This window comes from Zosterops lateralis, assembly GCF_965231275.1.
Source record: "Zosterops lateralis genome assembly, chromosome: 27".
NCBI lineage: Eukaryota > Metazoa > Chordata > Aves > Passeriformes > Zosteropidae > Zosterops > Zosterops lateralis.
The window spans coordinates 6,493,924-6,513,424 of record NC_139787.1 but is presented as its reverse complement, the minus strand read 5'-3'; the positions used below and the strand labels follow the sequence as shown (position 1 = coordinate 6,513,424).

Sequence of the window (19,501 nt, the reverse complement as noted above, 5' to 3'; positions counted from 1 at the left end):
GTGCTGAACATGTCTCTGTGATCTGCAACTGGCATCTCTTCTGCCATCCATTACTTCCTCCAGCCAACTCTCCATCAGCACATGGCACTGACTCCATCAGCAGTCTGTTTGTGCTGCATGAAAAAAAAATATCTGCAGCAATTAAAGAAAAAGCAGTGAAAGAGGTGTAATGTGATCTCATGAGAGGCACAAAGGAGTCCTACATGCAAGGAAGTCCTTCAGAGACCCAGCTGTGCCAGGCTTTTCCCTGTGAGATGGTCCATTAGAATCTCTGTGTGCTCAATAGCACATAAATCAAGAGGAGTGGAGAGCAGCGGCTGCTGCCTTGGTCAGCCCCTGGAGTTTGTTGAGCACTGAGCTTCAAGAAAAAGGGGGCGTCAGCAAGTACCTCAAGCAACTCAGGTAAAAATCAGGCAGTGGAGTGGTGATAAGTGGCAAGGGAGTAGTGGTGGAGAGCTCCGTCCAGCCGTGATGCTTTTATCCTCAGGTCAGTGCTTTTCTCTTCAAGTAAGTGTTTTTCCCAGCCATGGCTCTGCCTCAGGGATGGATTGTGAAATCGTTTTGATTTGTCTGAGCACGATAAAGCCCTCTTGCAGATAAATCAGATTTAATATTAAAGATGAAAGGGCAAAAAGGGGAGCCTGGGCTCGGATGGTGATGTAAAGGTCACAGAAAGGAGTATTAATGCCATGTCAACTGACATGTACCAGGAAGATTTTTGAATTCTAGCTTTAGGAAGGATTAATTAATTCAGCTGATTGACTGTCTGGAAACCACTGCATGAGATGTGCTAAGAGCAGTGAAAGGAACTCCCTTCTCCTCATTAGGCCCCTTCCAAAAACAAGCTGGGTGATTCACAGTCTGTCTAGGGTCCCCGTCTGACCTCCTGCAGCAATGCTTTAGCCATCACCTGAGTCAAGACCTTGGTAAGGGAGAGACCAACCAGACTGAAGCCATGCCAAAGAGAGACTGACATCTGAAGCATGATTTGAGTAGCCAGCCTTCCCACAGCTCCTTTCCAAGCTGAAGGAACCCCTGGCCATCATGATACTGGGAGGGAGGAGCCCAAGGAGCCTAGCAGAAATTTGGTCACACTGCTGTGATGGCTCTAAAACCACATGAAAAGAGCCCCTAAGCATCCAAGAACTCAAAGTGAAGGCTGTGCTCACGTAGCATGTCCTGCCATAAAGAAGGCTGAGCCACAGTCTGCCCTCTGCCTTTTTTCACGGGTATCTTTTGTACCAGACAGAATAAAACCATGCTGCCTCCCACCATTGCAACCCACTGTGCTGCTTCCCACCACTACTGTAGAAGTAGTGGCTACTGGCTTCTGCTGCAGATGTGCCAGGTCCACCTGGTTTTCACTGCTGGGCTCCACTGCAGCTTTGAGCCATGGGAGCATACTGTCCCTTCCTGGAGCACACTGATGCCTGAGGGGAATGAGTATCACATAGACAGAGGTGTCAGGAGTCCCCCTTCCCCTCTGATCCTCACTGGGAGCTCTCAAGATGAGTAATCCCTGCTTGATGTCTTGAGACCACAGACATGGCAGCTGCTGGGGCTCAGGTACAAAAGCTCAGGTTCACTCCTTCACTGAGCAGCAAGGCAAAAGCTTGTGCAATTCACTGGATAGCTCTGCTGCTTCCCCAGCTGGGAACCTGTCTGTTGGGAGCAATAGAGAGCAAAGCAGGTGGACAAGTCTCTTTCTGGGAAGCAGCTCCTTGCTCTGATGCTCACACCAAGGCAGGAGGCTCAGAATGGGGCAGCATCTCCCATGCATCACTTGCTCCATGTTTATACTACCATAAAAATCCATTGGAAGGAAATAAAGTGGTTTTTTCCCTTCTAGGGGAACTTATGCTTTGGAGTTATAAAGATTTTCCATGTTGGTTCCCAGCTGTACATCTGCAGCCAGACTGGATAAAATGCAACACTAGGAAGGACATGGGAACCAGCTCAGCCCAGTTACTCACTTCACATATGGACTGTTTGATCAGCACTTCTGCAAACCCTAATTGCACCTCTTACCAGACCTGTGAGAGCACATCTTGGCTCTGGGGCAGAGGGGATCAAACACCAGCATGGCAGGTGATAAACCACCACTCCCAGGACTGCCTTCCCTTAGAAACCACCATCAGCTGATTAAGAAGTGCAAATCTCTCATGTAGAAACAGGCTGTCTGCAAGAGCAAGGAAGTGATATTTTAGAGTGTCTAATAAAGGAGTTTAAAATGAAACTCTGCAGAACAATAGCCTGAGCTGAGAACTGGCACTGGAGCAGAAAGTCAGGCAGGGGAGCTGTGCCACAATTTATTTCCTCTCTTTTAATTTTGTAAGAGGGAAGCAAACCAAAATAGACACCTGAGGCATCTCCAGCTGAGACTGGAAATTTAGTGAAGGCTGCCATCCTGCAGGGAAGCCTCTGCTCAACCTGGGGAAAGTGGGAGGTTTGGAGCAGACCCCAAAGAAGCAGGGGAGCAGGATGTGGCCCAGCATTCAAGAGCAAATAATGGAGCTTTTTCCACCCTCCACCAAAATCAGCCAGGCAGCCTCAGGTAAGCTGGTTATCAGCTCCTTATCTCCACCACAAATTGACTCATTTTCCTATGACTGCAATCTCCAGAGGATGCAAGAGTTTCTGTCACAGCCAAGCAGATGCCATGTCTATGTTAATGCTGGGACTTCAGCAGCTGGAGGTCTCCTGGTCTCCCAGCCTGTTCCTATGGAAACAGACTGTGAGTCTGCCAATTTTCCATAAAGAAGGAGAAAGGAGAATGAGCTTGGATGGATGAAGTGCCTGTTTGTCAGGTTTAGGGTGTTGCAATTCTAAAGGATACATGGCCCAACAATGCCAGCAACACATGATTTCATGAGCAGCCTATGTCACACCAAGGCAGCAGACAGTAGCACTGGAACCTTCCCATTCCATCTTCACAGCAGCCAAGATGAATCACATCCACTGCGCCTGGAGCAAAGCTTGGGAGTGATCACCAGCAATTAAAACAGAATGGAAAAAAAAAAAAAAACACACCAGATTGAGGAGTTGCTAGTTGTGTACTCTGTGTGCTGTGGAGTAACTGGTTATTCACTGAAGTGGGTGGGAGACACTGTTTATGTGGACTGTGAGCCCCATGTTTGATGGTCTGCCATGAGCCTCATCCCAGGCAGGAGTCTTTGTGCTCCCAGACCCTCCTAGGAACAAAGATGTGACCACTTCTTTGATGTGAGTGTGCAGAGTTCTTTTTTAGGTGAGGAGTCTCTCCATTACAGGAAAAAAACCCCAAACCACACTACACACACACAAGCCCCAAAATTGCTAAATCCAGAAATCATCGGAAAAAAAATCCAAAACCCCGTACAATCCGCAGCCTTCACTGAACATGAGCAGCAGCTGAGCCTGGCACCATTCCTTCATCCTGCCAGTACTCCAGGTTCATTGAAATACCTTTGGAAAGCTGCAGGGAATAGGCCACAGTAGGAATATGGTTTCCACCTGAAGACACACACAGCTACCACTCCACTGGGACACACGGAGCTGCTGGTGAGGACCAAGATGCTCTGAGGAGCTTGTCTTTGTATGTTTTGCCTATTCATGGACAAATGTAGGCAGATGGACCTCTAAAAATCATCCAGAACCCATGCCCGTCCCTCCCAGCTCCCTCTGCACCCACCACCCTGGCAGACAAGGATCTGAGAACTCTGAGATTATGGTCCTGCATGTGAGAGTTGCTCACTGGCTGTACCACAGCTGCAGAATTATAGAATTGCAGATTTGTTGAGATTGGAAAAGCCCTCTAAAATCATTGATTCCAGCTATTGATTCCCCATCACTGCCAAGGCCACCACTAACCAATATCCCCAAGTGCCACATCCACTCCATTTTTCAACACCTCCAGGGATGATGTCTTCACCAGTGTCATAGGCAGGCTCTTCCAATGCCTGATCACCCGTTCCATGAAGAAATGTCCCCTAACATCCAATCTAAACCTGCTCTTGTGCAACCTGAGGCCAGTTCCTCTTGTCCTGTCACTTGTTGCCTGGAACAAGAGCCCGACCCTCACGGCTGGTCCATACGTGCATCTAAATAGATCGGCTCCCAAGCCTTTTGGTTATGATCCATGCCCACAAGTATAAATACCACAGTGCCCACTGCCCAACAGCTGCTGCTCCAAGCCAGTGACAGCCTCTGAGCCCTACGAATCTGGCAGGTCCAGTGCAGATCCTGGACAGGATCCCTGTGCCAGACCGTAAATGACATAAGGCTATTGACACACACAGTGGAGCAGCAGACAGAAACAATCTGTTCACTGACGGTAGTTTTATAACTCACACGATCCGTTTGGTGTTTGCCCGCTAAGGGAGGATCCACCGGCAGCAGGAGATTTGCCTGGTTTGGGATTAGGGAGGGGAATTTCTCCATTTGCCTGGAATGAATCTCGGACAAGGTGGGATGTGACTTGCTGCACCTCTGACATTAAAATCATGGATTAAAATGGGAGTGAGGGGACTTTCACAGGAAGTGGGAAGCTTGTGGAAAAAAAGAGCCCCGCTGGGGGAGACCTGCTGAGGGGCACAGGAAGCGCCAAAGGAGAAGGGGGCGGCGCAGAGAGCACAGCAGAGCTCCACCACAGATAGAGAGCACATACGAAATGGGTGTGTCACGGGGGACCCATGGAGGAAGGGAGAAGCCCCCTTGTCCTGAATACACCGTGCCACGGCGCGGCCTTGGGATGACAGAATATGCGGCGACGAGCAGGGCGCACGCGTGGGCCCCGGGGGATGGGGGAAACGCCATCTGACACGCATGGGCAGTAGCCCCTATGCGCGCCGCCGCCTCAGACGACGGCTCCCGCTGCAGCGGGTGATGCAGGGACACAGCGGGAGTGGCGCTGCCTTTCAGCCGGGGCATTGGGCGGTTGTGCCTCTTCTCCCACAGCGGAGCGGGCGAGCCGAGCCCCGCCGGGCCTGCGACGCCGGTACCGCCATGCGGTGCCCACATCAAACATGGCCACCGCGGTTTGCCCCGAGGAAAGATGGTTGCCGCGCGGCTCTCTGCGCAGGTGCCTGGGTCTCGCGTGCGCCATCAGCGTGCGCTGGCGGCGGCGGCAGCGGCAAGGTAAAGCGGCGCGAGGAGGGGGTGGCTGTAGGCTGGGGTCGGGCCTCTACGGGTCCTTCCAGGCCCGCGTCTCCTGCAGCGGCCACCGGACCTGGTGACGCGGCGGGCTCGGGCCGCACAAGCCGTGGTGCGGCCTCCGGCGCAGGCAACCAGAATGCGGCGTGACCGTGTCCTGGCTCCCCAAGGTCCCTATCGGGGCCGGGTTTCATACGGCAGAACGCGTAGAATAAAAGGCTCGACTCCCGGGTTTCAGGGCTCGCCGCCTTGTATCCCAGCCCGCCCTCCCGTACAGTGCCCTTCCGTACAGTGCCCTCCGGACTCGGGGGCCTCGTCCCGGCGAGCCCCTCATGCTCGCGGTGCCGTCACTCCCGCTGTGAATGCGCGGGCCCGGGAACGTGGTTTGACATGGGTGCAGGTGGTAGCCGTCCTGCCGTGGTCCCTAGGTGTCCTTTGGGGATGTAGCTGAAAGTGACAGGTGTTCCCGCAGCCCGTATCTAAGCCGGAAGAGCAGCCGCTCCTCTCGTGCGGACCAGGACCCCGTCCTGGCGGCAACTCTTGGGTGACGGGGCTGCATCACCATAGGGACCGGGGGAAGGAGCTGCCCTACTGGGTTCGCTTTCCCGCGCCGGGTTCCGCCGCTGTTAAGGAACCTGATGATTGCTCCCAAAGCCGAGAACCTGTCTTGGAAAGCCCGAAATCCGGCCAGCCCCCGCTGCTAACTCTCTGGGCGGAGCGGAGTGGCTGGTGCGGGAAACGAAACTGAAACGGAGCTCGCAGCCATCTTGGCGGCTGCTTGGTTCCGCTACGCCGGGACTCTTTCTGCGGGTCGGCGTTTCTTTTTTTCCCTGTATTTTCTCATAGAATAATTTGGCGTACAGATGAGACTGAGGTAAGAGCGGTTTATTTTTTTCAATCCCTCTTCCTATTTCTGCCCTGCCCTTGGCTTGGGGAGCACTTATAAAACGGCGTCACTGAGCGGGGAGGGCAGCAGTGGGACTCCCTCGTAGCTGGGAAGGTGGGAACATGTCGTGCTGCACTCAGCCTCCCGATGTTTATTGTAAAAATAAGTGATCGTAGCCGAGTGCAGTTGTTTAATGAAAGCGAAATTTAAGTTGGCCTTTAGATGTTTGGTGAAGATGGGGAGATTTATAAAGATGAGACTTGCATGGAAAAACTGTCTTTGTGACAATAGGTGCTTTAAGGAAGAAGGAGGCAGAACGGGGACCTGGCAGTGTGTGTATCATGTTCCGTGTCTTTATCCTCTCCGTTTCACAGCGTTATCAGAAAATTAAAATATGCAGGGCTGGATTCCCTACTTTTAAAAAGCATAATAATAATAATTTAGTCTTCCATCCTGTACCCCAGGGGGGCAGCACCACTTTGTGTGATAGAGTGAAATTTGGGCTATAATCGAAAAGAAACTTGTCATACTGTTGCCAGCTGCACACCTATCCAATTTCTCTGCATGTTACCACTTTCATTTCCCTGTCCTGTGATGTTTTACCTCTACAGGTCACATAGTGTCCATGGAGGAAAAGACGCTTGGGGTTTCAGACTGTTTTGGCCATGAATCTGAAAATAATTGCAAGCCTGTTGCAGCTCTGTTTTGTGTGGCTATGCAAGCTGCTCCAGCTCCTTGCGCTTCTTTACCTCCTCATGCCTCCATTTCTCAGATTGCAAAGTAGGTCTGAGGTTATTCTCTCCCTTGGGGCAGGGGAGTGGAGCTTGCTGTGTTTCAGGAGTGCATCCTGAATAGGGCACCCAGTCCTGTGCTGGAATCAAGTCTAACAGGAGCAGAGGGCTGCTTGTTTCAAAGCTGCTTCTTGTGTTTGACTTCACCTGCAATTTGGGGCAGCTGCTTTTCTTCTGGGCAGGCAGAGTTTGCTGTTTGTGTTTACAGGACTAATTTAGACTCCTAGAAAAGCAGAAGAAAAAATTGACAAGGGAGAAGATGGTTGAAATTCCTCAGTAGCTGGGAAGCTGTTTAAACTGCATTTCTGGAATCCTGTAGTTGTGTAAAGACATTCTAAGTTCCTGTGTTTTTTCTCCTCAGGGTGGGAGAGTGTGGAGTGAGTGACAGCTCCTCTCTTGGCTCATCAGCAGCCTGGCTCCCACATGTGTCCCAGGAGTGCGCTATGATCAGAGGCACTGGGCAAGGCAGAGGCTCATATCTTACCCAGTCAAATCGTAACTGGACCAGCACTAACCGAGGTCTTTTTAACCACCCTCGTACCCCACAAGAAACTAATCAGGAATCCTTTTTACACCAGCAGTTCCTACCAGAGCAGGACACTGAAGCCTCTGTGTTGGAGGGACAGGGATCGCACAAGGAGTCTCGTACCAGAGGCAGGCAAGCTGTGGCACTGGCTCCTGCAGACAGATGCCATCCCAGCTCCAGCAGAGCTGGGGGGCGTAGGTTCTCCAGCCATCATCCGTGGGTTGAGACTTTGTCTCGCTATTGCCCCCCAAAGTACTACTGTCAGGAGAACTCAAAGAGAGATTCTGACACAGTGAGGCTGAATTTTCAAAGACTGTCTCTTGCTGGACAAGACTATGAACAAGAAATTCTGACTGTTTTCAGGCAGCTTGGGGAGGGGAGGACTTGGACGGCTAATGATCTGGCACGTAAACTTAAAACTCAAAAGAAGGAGGTCAACCGTGTTTTGTATAAACTTCTCAGAGAAGGCAAGTTGCACAAAGGGGGAGAGACACCACCACTGTGGAGAATTGCCAGCCCTAGATCAGGGAGAGAAAGAAGCCCTACTGACCGCAGTGCCAGTTGTACAGATCCAGCTTGTGAGAGCAGAGGAGGAGAGCAGAGCACACTTGGCTCAGGAGACACAGAGATGGCTGAGACAAAGGAGAAAATCTGCAACTACTTATTCAGTGTTGTGGAAACAACAGCACTCAATCTTGCCAAAAACATTGGGTTTTCAAGAGCCAAGGACGTTAATGCATTTCTTGGTGCTCTGGAAAAGCTGGGAGATGTCCACAAGCAGAATGCAGCTCCACCACGATGGTCCCTGACAAATAGGAAACGCGAGAAGATGCAGATGAGGCTGAAGGCCAGCACAACAATGCAGATAGCAGATCCTACACAACCTGAGTCAATACTTCCCTCTTCCTTTGTCCCTCCATGTCCCCCGGAGACAACTGCAGCTTTGCCAGAAGTGATGGCATCAGAAGAAGAAAGTGTAGAAAATGGGCAGCAGCCTTTGGGGCAAGCTGGTCAGGGCAATACTGATGACACAGAGGCAGATACATCTGAGGACACTAAGCCTGAATTCTCGAGTTTGGGTAATTATGATAACTCAGAAAACAGCAAGTGGATCACAGATGATATCCCAGATAATCTGAATGCTATGAACAACCAGCCTGATAAGTTGGAATGCATCATGAATTCTCAATCTTCCCCCAGTTATGCTGCCCCATTCAAAACTGCTTTCCTATGTACGCCTGTAGAGAAACTGATAGCTTGTCAGGAGAAGAACCCAGTGAGTGGCCTTACTGAATATTCGCAGTATACATACCAACACTGTGATCTCATCATGCTGGAGCAGAATGGACCCTCTCACGAGCCACGGTAAGAAAATGTCCTGCCTTTTCTGAGCACTTTTTCCATAAAATGGTTTGACTTCAACTAAGTTCACCCATTTAACTGTCATGAATGGGCCTGCTATTAATGTTTCTTTCATTTTAGAAGGATTAGGCTAGTTGATTCTTTGTATCAGATTAAAAAATAAAGCAAGGCTACAATTTAACCCTAGGTATCCCAGTTTTGGCATTCCTCATTCTGAGCAGCAAAGATAGGAATAATTTCTTCACTAGGTCCCATCTGAATTGCTTGGCTTCAATTTGATCATGTAGGGGGAAATTGGTATTTCTAAGCTGCCTCTCAAGATGCTCTCATCCTGGAAATGGTATAAAGGGAGCCCAGAACAAAATGTTTGGATGCAGGTCTTTTGTCTTAAACGAGGTGGCCATACTCTGAACATTTCTGTGTTGTAGCTCAGTTCTCCAAGCTGAGCATGTGCAGTTGGCCAAGTAAGTCAGTCTCTGGAGTCCTGCTTCCCTTTGCAGAATCATGGCTGTTACTGAGCGCCAGCAAGACCATGAAAATCTCCATATGTGCCACACTGGAATATGTCAACAGATCTGCTAGACAAAAAAAAAAAAAAAAAAAAAAAGGCCTAATTTCTAAAGATGGAGTCCCAGGGTTTTGTTATTTGGGGTTTTTTGAAGATGGGATCTGAATGGATTCAGTGCTGTAATCCCTCTCCAGATCTGGTTTGATCCACTCTCCTCGGAAGTAGATTTCCAGGGCTGGAGGATGGAAGATCACCTTGTTTGTTAGAGTTCATAGGAATGGGAGAGGCAGAAATGTCAAATGCAAGAGGTTTATGTGAGGCAGCACCTTTCTAAGATGGATGTGCTGGATAGCCATGGAAGATGCCAGAGGGAGGAGTGACCGCCAAATGACCAGGTACAAATGAAACAGTGCAGGCTGCTTTTGAGCTTTCTTATTCCTGGGCAGGAGCCACAAGAGAGCTGCTGCCTGCATACAGCCATTGCCTGTTTATGGCACCTGTGGTGGAACAAGGCAATTCATCCTGTTCCTTCAGAACAAAATGTGGAGCTGCTCCTCTGTTGTGAACAGCACTGGAAATGCAATGAAACAAAGCCCAGATGCAGTGCTGCTCGGGTACCCTTGGTATTTTTGTCTTCTGTGCATAGCAGCCTGAGTTTATTCTCACAGCTGGGAGCTGGCTGTTTCTTCTCCTTTGAATTCCAAGAGCAGCCTCGCTTGCTCTGAGAAGACCACCCTCCTGCTTCTCAGTATGCCCCTTTGGTTTTCTCTTTCAAAGGTTTAAGTTCCAGGCAGTGATTAATGGGCGCCGATTCCCACCAGCAGAAGCAGGGAGCAAAAAATTGGCTAAGCAGGAGGCAGCAGCTAATGCAATGAAGGTCCTGATGAGTGAAGTTGAGAACAGAAGGCATGGTGGAATTAAATGTGAGGAGCCATTTTCCTCCAACAGCTCGGAACCAGAATCAGTGAGTCCAGTTTTCTTTACTTTGTAAAGCTGCTCAAACAGTGTTGAGTCTGACACTGATTTCCTCCATCTTCTTGCTGTAGCCTTTGCAGCTGGAGCCAGAGCTGTCATCTGCAGCAGCTCAGCTCAACCTGCTTCCTGGGAAGCACCCTATCAGCATATTAATGGAGTATGGTCAAAAATCAGGGAACATAATTGAATTCCAGCTGCTGTCTCAGGAAGGCCCACCTCATAATCCTAGGTATGGCATATTCAGCTTTGAGGGAGGGTGGAAATGTTTTCTTCACTGTCCTTCCCCTTCAGCAAGCTGCCCATATTTCTGGACTTGTCACTGACCTAGCTGAGTGCTCCTCTTAGCCAAGGATTCTGGGCATGACTCGTCCAAGAGGTTTAGTTCCAGAAAGAGACCCAAAATGATTCCCTTTCTCAGAGAAAGGATGCTGTTTCTTCTACTAGAGCAGGAGTGGGTTATGGTCCTGTACCCTACCTGAATTTCAATTGCTGATAAATTGGAGATAACCCAGAAGGATTTACCCGGAAGTGGGATAATAACTAGATTGACGCCTATGGTTAACACTATTCATGTACTATGATGTCCTGTCAGGTTCAGCTACTGTGTGAAAATGGGTGACCAAATTTTCCCTGCTGTGGTAGGAAACAGCAAGAAAGGAGCAAAGCAAATGGCAGCAGAAGTTGCTGTGAAGATTCTTTCTGGAGAGTCTGTACCCCATGTCTTGCCTGAACAGGTATAAAGAGCTTCTTTATAAGACTCAAGTGTTTTGAATTGGGTGTTCACCCCTTTTATTTCCTGTTCTGCTAGATTTCACCCCACAGGGTCATGTGGGGCAGAGATTTGCTGCTGATCAGTGTTTAATGGCCTTCTCCTGTCTAACTCTGCTCTAGCCTGTTGTGAAGCCCCACAGTAACCAGTCCATACACAATATCGCCACTCCAGATGAATCCAAGGTGGTGAAAATGAAGGGTGTTGGGGAGCTCATCAAATATCTTAATGTCAATCCTGTCAGTGGCCTGCTGGAATATGCCCGTTCCAATGGGTTTGCTGCAGAGTTCAAACTCATTGACCAGTCAGGACCTCCCCATGACCCCAAGTAAGTAGTCGCATCTGGCAGGAGATTTTGTGCTGCTGCTGTCATCTTAGGAAAAGGGCAGAAAGCTCAAAATTGCTGATGCCTTTTGAGATGACAACAGATTGCTGCTTCTGCTGAATCTTGCCCCTCTGATTCCCTCTTCTCTCCACTTAGAAAATGTAAAAACCAAACTGAAATCCATGGGTTTCTTGGTGTCTTTGTAGATTTGTCTATCAGGCAAAGGTTGGAGGCCGTTGGTTCCCAGCTGTAACTACACACAACAAAAAGCAGGGCAGGCAGGAGGCAGCTGATGCAGCACTCAGAGTCCTGATTGGGGAATCAGAGAAGACTGAGCGCATGGAAGGGATGAACATCACTGAGGTAAATCTTCTGCCAAAGCTGGGGTTGTGTTTGTAGTCTTGCCTATCCTTCTCCTTTCAGTCCAACAGAAAAAAAAAAGCTTTCAAAATCAACTGTGATCCCTTTGTTCTCTGCAGCTGTTGATAACCTGATACGGTTTTCCTGAAGTGGGTTAGATGTTTCCTCAGGGCATAAGCACACCCCTCTGTTCTATAGGCCTCTGCTTTAGAACTAAATAATTATCAGATCCTTCCACAAGCTACTGAAATGTGTTCCTGTGGTAGAGTAGGAGCATACTTATTAACTTTAACTTTTTAATTATGTGACTTTTTTATTACTTCTTCCAAAATTCTTTGTGCTGCATTAAAAATTGTGCATCAGCTCAAAAAATTCATGCATTAGATAAATGCAAAGCCCTGGTTGTGTCAGGATGGCTGTCCCAAACTTGGGCTGATTTAAATGACACTTAGTGTGTTGTGGTCTCTGAAAAGCCTCATTCCAGGCAGCACAACTGAGCACAGCAGCTGGGGCTCTAAGTAGTCAAACCATCAGGGAGGATTTGTCAGTGAGCAGTGCTGGAGGAGGTGAGTTGGTCTGCACTGGGAATGACTGCTCTCTCCTCACAGGCAGGCAGAGGAGGAATTCCTCCAAAGCCGGGAACAGATTTCCTTGGCTGAGTCTCTGGAAATAGGCAGGTTGGTTTTGTTCCTTCTTGCTCGGAGTTTTCCCTGGCATTCTCAGGAGGCCATTCTTCAGCTCATGTCACTTGCTGCCAGGAAAACAGCTTACTGCTCTCTCTGATGTGGCTAAAGCAGGACTCAATGCCTTGAATGAGGTTTTCCTGGAAATACCTAAAAGACTTCACCCACCCCTTGACACAGCACTGCCCAAATGTCAAAGTTTTCTGTGTTCTGCCTTCTGCTTGGAAAGCTGTGCTTCAGGTTAGCTCATTCTTGTGCTGTTGTGTCCCCATCCCAGCTCCCTGTGAGTGGCAGCACCCTGCATGATCAGATGGCCATGCTGAGCCACCACCGCTTCAACACCCTCACTGCTCACATCCAGCACAGCCTGCTCGGGCGCAAGATCCTGGCTGCCATCATCATGCGGAAAGGAGATAAGGGCTTGGGAGTGGTGGTCAGCATCGGAACAGGTATAAACAGCTTTTCCCAGCTTTTAGGGTCAGATTTCCTTGTCAGCCACAGCTCAGTAATGGCAGTTGCTGTAGGCTTCTTCAGAGAGGGTACAAAACATTCCCAGGGCTCACATGGTTTCATGAGTGATCTGGCTAGAGAGAGAGAGAGAACAAAGCAAATGTGCCTGCAGCTATATTGCTCTTTGCTTGCATTGCTTCGTCCTACTCTGTGCAACAGAGCATGGTTTCCTTACGTGCTACAGCACACAATCTCCCAGCTGCACATACTTTATTTCCCTCCCTACTTTGCTGCTTTTCCAGGCTTCTACCTGGAGTGATGGGCTGAAAAGCCCTCAGGAAGATAACAGTCCCCCAAAACTCATGACAGTTTAAGTCTGTCTGTCCCTAAAGTGGTGTCCCTTTATTTTCTTAACTGCTTGTGATCGTGATTTAATAGGCAGGGTCCTTGTGCTAGTGCTGCTGCTCAAGAGCACAAGGAAATAAGACTTCCCCCCTCAGCCTCTGAAGCTATCTTGACTTTGATACCTGCCCTATTATTTAATTCTTTGTTTGTTTGTTTCAGGTAATCGCTGTGTGAAAGGAGAAGAGCTAAGCTTGAAAGGGGAGACAGTAAATGACTGTCATGCAGAAATCATTTCTCGAAGAGGCTTTATGAGGTGAGAAAAGGGGAAGCTCAAAAGGAAAAGGAAGGGATCCTGCCAGGAGCTGCTCTCCCATTCTGGAAGGATGTAGCTGAAACACTCCCCTAGATCTTAGCTGTACTGAGAGATACTGTGATCCTCAGACACTGTTTACTCATGTGTTGTTGAATAGAGGGAAGTTATTTCTGATAAGAAGGGGCCATGCCTGAATTATGCCCAAATAAGTACTGAATGGGAGACTTGCCAGAAGCCCAAGGGCTGCATCTGATGCAATTAATACTAAGCCTCCTGCTGAAGCTGCTGGGCTGATGTGCAGGGCGCTCTCCAGCCTGAGCACAGCTCCTGCCATGCCAAGCCATTCCAGGCTTGATCTCCGGGCCTTTCTGGATCTGAGTGTAGAAGGATTCAGGAAAACATACTGCCTATGTTTGCTTTGGTAAGTCAGAAATCCTTTTTCAGAGGCTGGAAAGGATTTTCTCAACTAAACCACACAGTTCCTCTCCCCTCTCCCCTGTCCCCTTCTCACATTCACTGTGGCACTTTTTAGTTTTTGAAACCTAAAGTGAGATGAAGCTGGACTGCTTGGTTAATGTCTGTCCTTCAGTTATGAACAAAAAAATCAGCTGCTTCTTTGAAGCCTTTGTGTGCTGCCACTGTGCTCTGCATTCCTCAGCAAGTGAAAGTGTTGAGGGCAGGTCCCTGGGAAGTGATGAATCAGAATTGCATCTTGCTTACTGTCTGTTTCAGCTGTTAATCTTGACTGCAGTGGCTGCTCTGGCACAGCAGAGCGAGCTCTGCCTCTCCTTGCAAAATTAGTCCCTTCACAGGCTCTGCTCAAGGACTGTCTGGGAGGCTGAAGTTTTTCTTTAGTCCTTGACATGATGATGGAGATCTCAGGGATTTCCCTGGCCAGAAGCAGCCATAAAAGATCCCATCCGTGTAAACGGATCATGGGCTTGTTCCACTGCCACTTGAATTCAGCTGCCTACAGGATTCTTTACTTTTAATGCAAACTTGCTGCTGACTAAAGGTGCTAGTTAACAACCTTGAAGTCTTCTTCACACTGGGATCCGATGCATGTGAGCAGCACCCAGCCAGGCTCCTTCTTTCCTCCTGCCAGTGCTTCCCTCTGCTTCCTGGACAGGATACTGCTTTTCTGCTGCTTGTCCTCTGCATGGCATAAAATCTGCTGGATTTTTTGCTCTTTTTGTGCATCAAGCATTGTTTGTTGGCTTCCCAGGCATCCTCAGCCGCAGCTCCTCATCTCTTCTCTTCCATGTGGCAGGAGTGGGTGATGTGGGACCCTGCCTGTCAATTGAAGCACTCCTTGTCTGAGAAGTAGAGAAGCCTTTTGACAGGATGGTGTTATTTTCAGGTTTCTTTACAGTGAGCTGATGAAGTATGATCCGTCTAACCCTTCCTCTGCAGAAGAGAGCATTTTTGAACAAGCGGGAGGAAAGAAACTCAGAATAAAGAGCAGTGTTACCTTTCACCTCTACGTCAGGTTTGTGGGGGGGTGTTGAAAGACTGGCGTCAGCAGCACTGTGACACCCCTGGCCCTGGCTGTTTCCTTTACAGTTAGTGCTAACCAGGGAGGGTTTGTTTTCTAGCACAGCACCATGTGGAGATGGAGCACTCTTTGATAAATCCTGCAGTGATCAGGCAAATGAGATGGGACAACCCCAACACCAGCCTCTCTTTGAGAACCCCAAACAAGGCAAGCTGCGGACCAAGGTGGAGAATGGTGAGTGCAATCATTCCCTGCACAGTAGGTTGGCTTCGGTACCCTCCTCTGAGCCTTTCTGTTGCTTCAGAGCTTCCTTACCTCTCTCAGTGTGCTGTTGGGGGATTTGGAGCATTCAGGAACCAAAAGAAGTAAATGGAAGGTTTTGGAGAGAGTCCCTTCTCCTTCCCAGCTCTGCCTGTTGCACTGCCATGCTCGTGAAGTTTGCAGCTGAAGTTTGATGCAAAGCTCAGATCTAGGTCTGTGTCCTCCCTTTCAAGCAAAGTTCTATTCTGCTTCAGCCATGTTGAAAATTACTCATCAGTACCCAATACCGAATGCCAGATTTTTCTTTGAACCTGGTGTCAGACTCCTGAGTTCACTCTTGAGTATCCAGAACTTTCTTATACAGCTGCTGATGGGGTTTTGATTTATTGAATATCTGACGCTGTACAGAAAATCTTTCTTCTCTTGTGCAGGGGAAGGTACCATTCCTGTGGAGTCGAGTGGCATTGTGCCCACATGGGATGGGATCCAGCATGGGGAACGATTACGAACCATGTCCTGCAGTGACAAAATCTTACGCTGGAATATACTTGGCTTGCAAGGGGCATTGCTGTCACACTTCCTAGAGCCAGTTTATCTCCGTTCTGTTACACTCGGTGCGAAACCCTCTGTCTTTTTGGGGTAAAACTAGGCTGCAGTGACAACTTGTCTCATTCCTCAGTGTGATGGCAAATTTCGTTTGTAGAAGGTGTAGGAGTAACAGACTGAAATGTCTTCTTTGGCAGAGCTGTTTGAAAATCCAAAGGGAGTCTATGAATTTTAGTCTGTGGGTAGAGATAGCATCTCTCCCCAGTTCTGGATTTTTAGGAGGCACATGTGATCTAGGAGAGTGAGATAAAAATCGGTTGTTTGTGTCTTCAGTGAGAAATGTTGCAGTCTGTAGACCATTGTCTTATACACCCAGGATACATGCAGCTATGCTGATCCACATGCTGTGAGCTTTCAGGAGCCAGTGAGCAGTACTACAGTTCTTGGGGTTTGGCCACTCTGTCACCTGTGCCATCCTGTTTCCTAACACCTTTCCTCTGTCTCTGCAGGTTACTTGTACAGTCAGGGTCACTTGGCCCGTGCCATTTGCTGCCGCATGGAGAGGGATGGGAGCACACTGAAGGAAAAGCTCCGGGCTCCATATCACATTAACCATCCTGAGGTACTGCAGCTATAGCACCTCTTCATCTTTCTGACCCCCATTCCTTTGCCTGTGGTTTTGGGGGTCCTTGAGGCACTCTGCAGGGAGGGTCATCGTGCAGCAGCCCTCCAACCAGGGACAAGAATTAGTGACCAGAAACACAGAATCATACAATCAGGGGATATCCTGAGTTGGAAGGGACCCACAATGTCTCATCAGGTCTAGCTCCTGGTCCTACACAGGACAACCCCAAGAACCTGTCCTCTTTATGTCACCCCACAGTTTGGAGGTTACTGGCAATGTCTTAGTCTGAAAAAAAGGACACTAAAGTTGCCTCTCTAGCCTTCAACTCAGTAAGAATCTTACCCTTACGGCTCTGGAAAGTTTGGAATGAGCTAAAACTGTGAGGAATTAAAGGGGCAAGAGAGTCACGCAGCAAGATGAGGTCAAGGAACCCTCTTGTGCAGGTTGGGCGTGTCAGCGTGTATGACTCTGCAAGGCAGACGGGCAAGACGAAGGAGTCATCGGTGAACTGGTGTCTTGCTGATGAAAGCAAAGTTGAAGTCTTGGATGGCACCAAAGGGAAAGTAGATGGGTAAGGAGAGCCTTTCCTCACACTATCTTTTTCTGACACTGCATCTTACCTGAGCCCCCTGCTCCTTTTGGCTCTTCTTAGTGTCCCATCCCTCATTGCTGCCATTGTCTTCCTTGTCAGTCTGAAGCTGGAGGTGTCTCGTGTGTCCAAGAGGAAAATGTTCACCCTGTTCCGGCAGCTCTGCGCAAAGAACAGCCGCAAAGACCTGCTGAGCTTCTCTGTGTACTCGGATGCCAAGGAAGCAGCCACAGCATACCAGGCAGCCAAGCAGTGTTTCTTCAGCACGCTGGAAGAGCTGGGTTATGGCAGCTGGATCCGCAAACCCCAAGAGGAAGAGAATTTCTCTGTCCTTGATGTGTAAGGAAGCACTCTGCAAGGAGTGGGGGGTGAATGTGCACAGGCATATGTATGGCTGTGCTCATCCTTCTTTGACCACATTTTTGGAGTAGAATCAGGACTGTGCAGCAGTTTCCTCACAAGCTCAGCTGCCTTGTCCCTGTCACAGACCCGTGTTTTTAAAATGTGCATGTAAATTATTCTCCTTGTTTTTTAAGCAAGGGCAGGCTCAGTCCCCATCTGCTTTTTTATAGTTTTGTCCCCTCTTTTTTGTTTTTTAAAGAAGGCATGAGAAACCAGAGGAATTTTCAGGACTGTGAGCTTGAAACCTTTGGAACATGTACTGCAAATCCCTCTGGCAGGCTTTGGAGGCAAATTTTCTCCTTTGAGATGAAAAAAAAAAAAATAATAATAATCAGGCTGTTTGACTCGTTTTCTGCATCTCTGTTGGAAGATGACTGGCAGCCCAATCAAGCTGGGACATGGGGCTGACCTCCACAAGGTGCAGCCATATTACCTGCATAACATTCTGCATTAATAACAAAAAAGAAAGTTTCAGTATTGTGGGCCATGGGTTAATTCCCACTGAGGTGAAGAGGGGCCTGTGGTGGGGTGTGGAGAGGGACACATGAGTTAGTATTTGCTAAATGATGAAGGTAGCCAGGTAGAGTTTGTAATTGAGCCCCTTGCCTCAAGCACAGGGCTCATTGGGCAGAGCTGAGCCCATGAGGCCTTGGACTGGCTCTGAAATGCTGGGGCAGGGCCCTCCCAGCTCCTTCCCTTGCTGCTCGCTCTAGGATGGGGTGTCTTGTCTCTGGACACCAGTGGTGGCTGCAGGCCCTGTCCTGTGTCTGAGCTGAACCACATACCAGATATGCTGGTGGAAGGTGAGATGTTGCAATGCTGTTGCTGTCCAACGGCAAGTTGGATGTTGTTGGCGCAGCCCCTTTCCTTGTGCAAGGCAAGTGCTGGCTTTGCCTGGGATGAAAGCTTTCTGTCTCATATATGACAGAGATCAAAGACCTGTTAGCAGGCAAGGACCGGAGCAAGACCCCAGCTCTGGCTGTGGATCTCCACAGGACAGTTGGAGGCAGCCAGGCTGGGGCAAGCAGGGTCACGATTTGCTGAAAGTCCAGCTGACACAGGTTCACCCTGCCTGCAGCTGCCCGTGGGCATCCACTACCATGCAGAGCTGTGAGGGGTAGGAACTGCCTTGGCACCCAGCCCAGAGCAGGGCTGGGGGCCTCCTCTGTCTGCAGCTGCTCAGGGAGCTGTGCCTGAGGCTATGGAAGCTCGTGTTGTGCTCCCCACACCCTCCCAGTACTCACAGATCTCCCCACTGGGGCAAAGCAGGACCCCCCCATCCTGCACTCACTCGAGGTTGGACCAACAACAGAGGAGACAGAGAGGTGGATGAACTGGGACAAGCTCCTGGCATGAGGCTACTTTAGGAGCAAAATTCTTAATATTTAGGTATTGAGGTGCACCCCTGAGAGCAGGAGCGCAAGGAACAGCAGCTGCAGCAGCTGGGATTTCTCTGGCTGGGTGAAGTGCTGGGATTTAAATTAATTTCTAGCGTGCAGCTTCCCCTGGCCCTGTGTGTTGCCAGGCCCCGCCAACACCACTCCCCCCAGCCCTGGGGATTACTGGTATTTATAGCAAACACTCCATTTCAGTTTTCCCAAGTGAGGCCAAGGGCCAATTCCCGCTAGCCAGGGGAGTGCAGGAAGTGCTGCTGGCCATAGCTGTCAGCCCAGTGACCCATGGTGGGGCCCAGTTGCCAGAAGCTCCCAGCCTGGGTTGATTAATTATGTTTTCCTTTTCCTTGTGCAACCCATCTTGTGCCTGCTCTTGGCTCCAGCACACTGAGCCTGGAGTGGAACACAAGATAATAGAGCTGGAGCAGCCACTGGCACTTGCAGCCTTGGCCCTGCCTGCAGGTAGGACCTAAAAATAGCCTGCTCCTGCTTGGTCCATGTGTTCACCTCAGAGGCAGAGCTGAGCAGCTCTACCCTCCTCCCCATGCCTCCTGCCTCCTGCTCTGTCATCTCCTGGGAGCCCCAGAGATGCCACAGGGGTTGGCAGCACCAGGCTGGAGCCAGGAGCTGCCCACTGAGGTTTCGGCTCTGGCCCCACATGGCCTGAGAGGAGGTGCAGTGAGTGACTGGTGCTCCCAGTGACGGGAGAGAGAGCTGGGTGTGTCCCCATGGATCAGGTTTCATGCTCTTAAGCTGTCTCCCTCGG

The 19,501-nt window shown here is 49.5% G+C and overlaps 1 protein-coding gene across 4 annotated transcripts; it reads left to right on the top strand.

Annotated features, from left to right (window-relative positions):
- Positions 1-5,032: 5,032 nt before the first annotated feature.
- On the top strand, positions 5,033-17,816 carry ADAR (adenosine deaminase RNA specific; the record flags this gene model as incomplete). 4 transcript variants are annotated; one of them, XM_083878802.1, is made up of 15 exons in its annotated part: positions 5,033-5,115; positions 7,169-8,698; positions 9,981-10,167; positions 10,250-10,407; positions 10,771-10,912; positions 11,070-11,275; positions 11,479-11,635; positions 12,593-12,764; positions 13,330-13,423; positions 14,784-14,912; positions 15,019-15,152; positions 15,611-15,793; positions 16,235-16,347; positions 16,794-16,921; positions 17,042-17,816. In XM_083878802.1, 15 exons carry the CDS (start codon positions 5,033-5,035, stop codon positions 17,280-17,282), a joined length of 3,657 nt encoding a protein of 1,218 aa, XP_083734928.1. In that variant the 3' UTR covers positions 17,283-17,816. The 4 variants fall into 4 exon arrangements, 3 of the variants coding, with proteins under 3 accessions (XP_083734928.1, XP_083734929.1, XP_083734927.1); XM_083878803.1 differs by lacking the exon at positions 5,033-5,115 and adding an exon at positions 5,712-6,004; XM_083878801.1 differs by lacking the exon at positions 5,033-5,115 and adding an exon at positions 6,087-6,796.
- Positions 17,817-19,501: the final 1,685 nt, after the last annotated feature.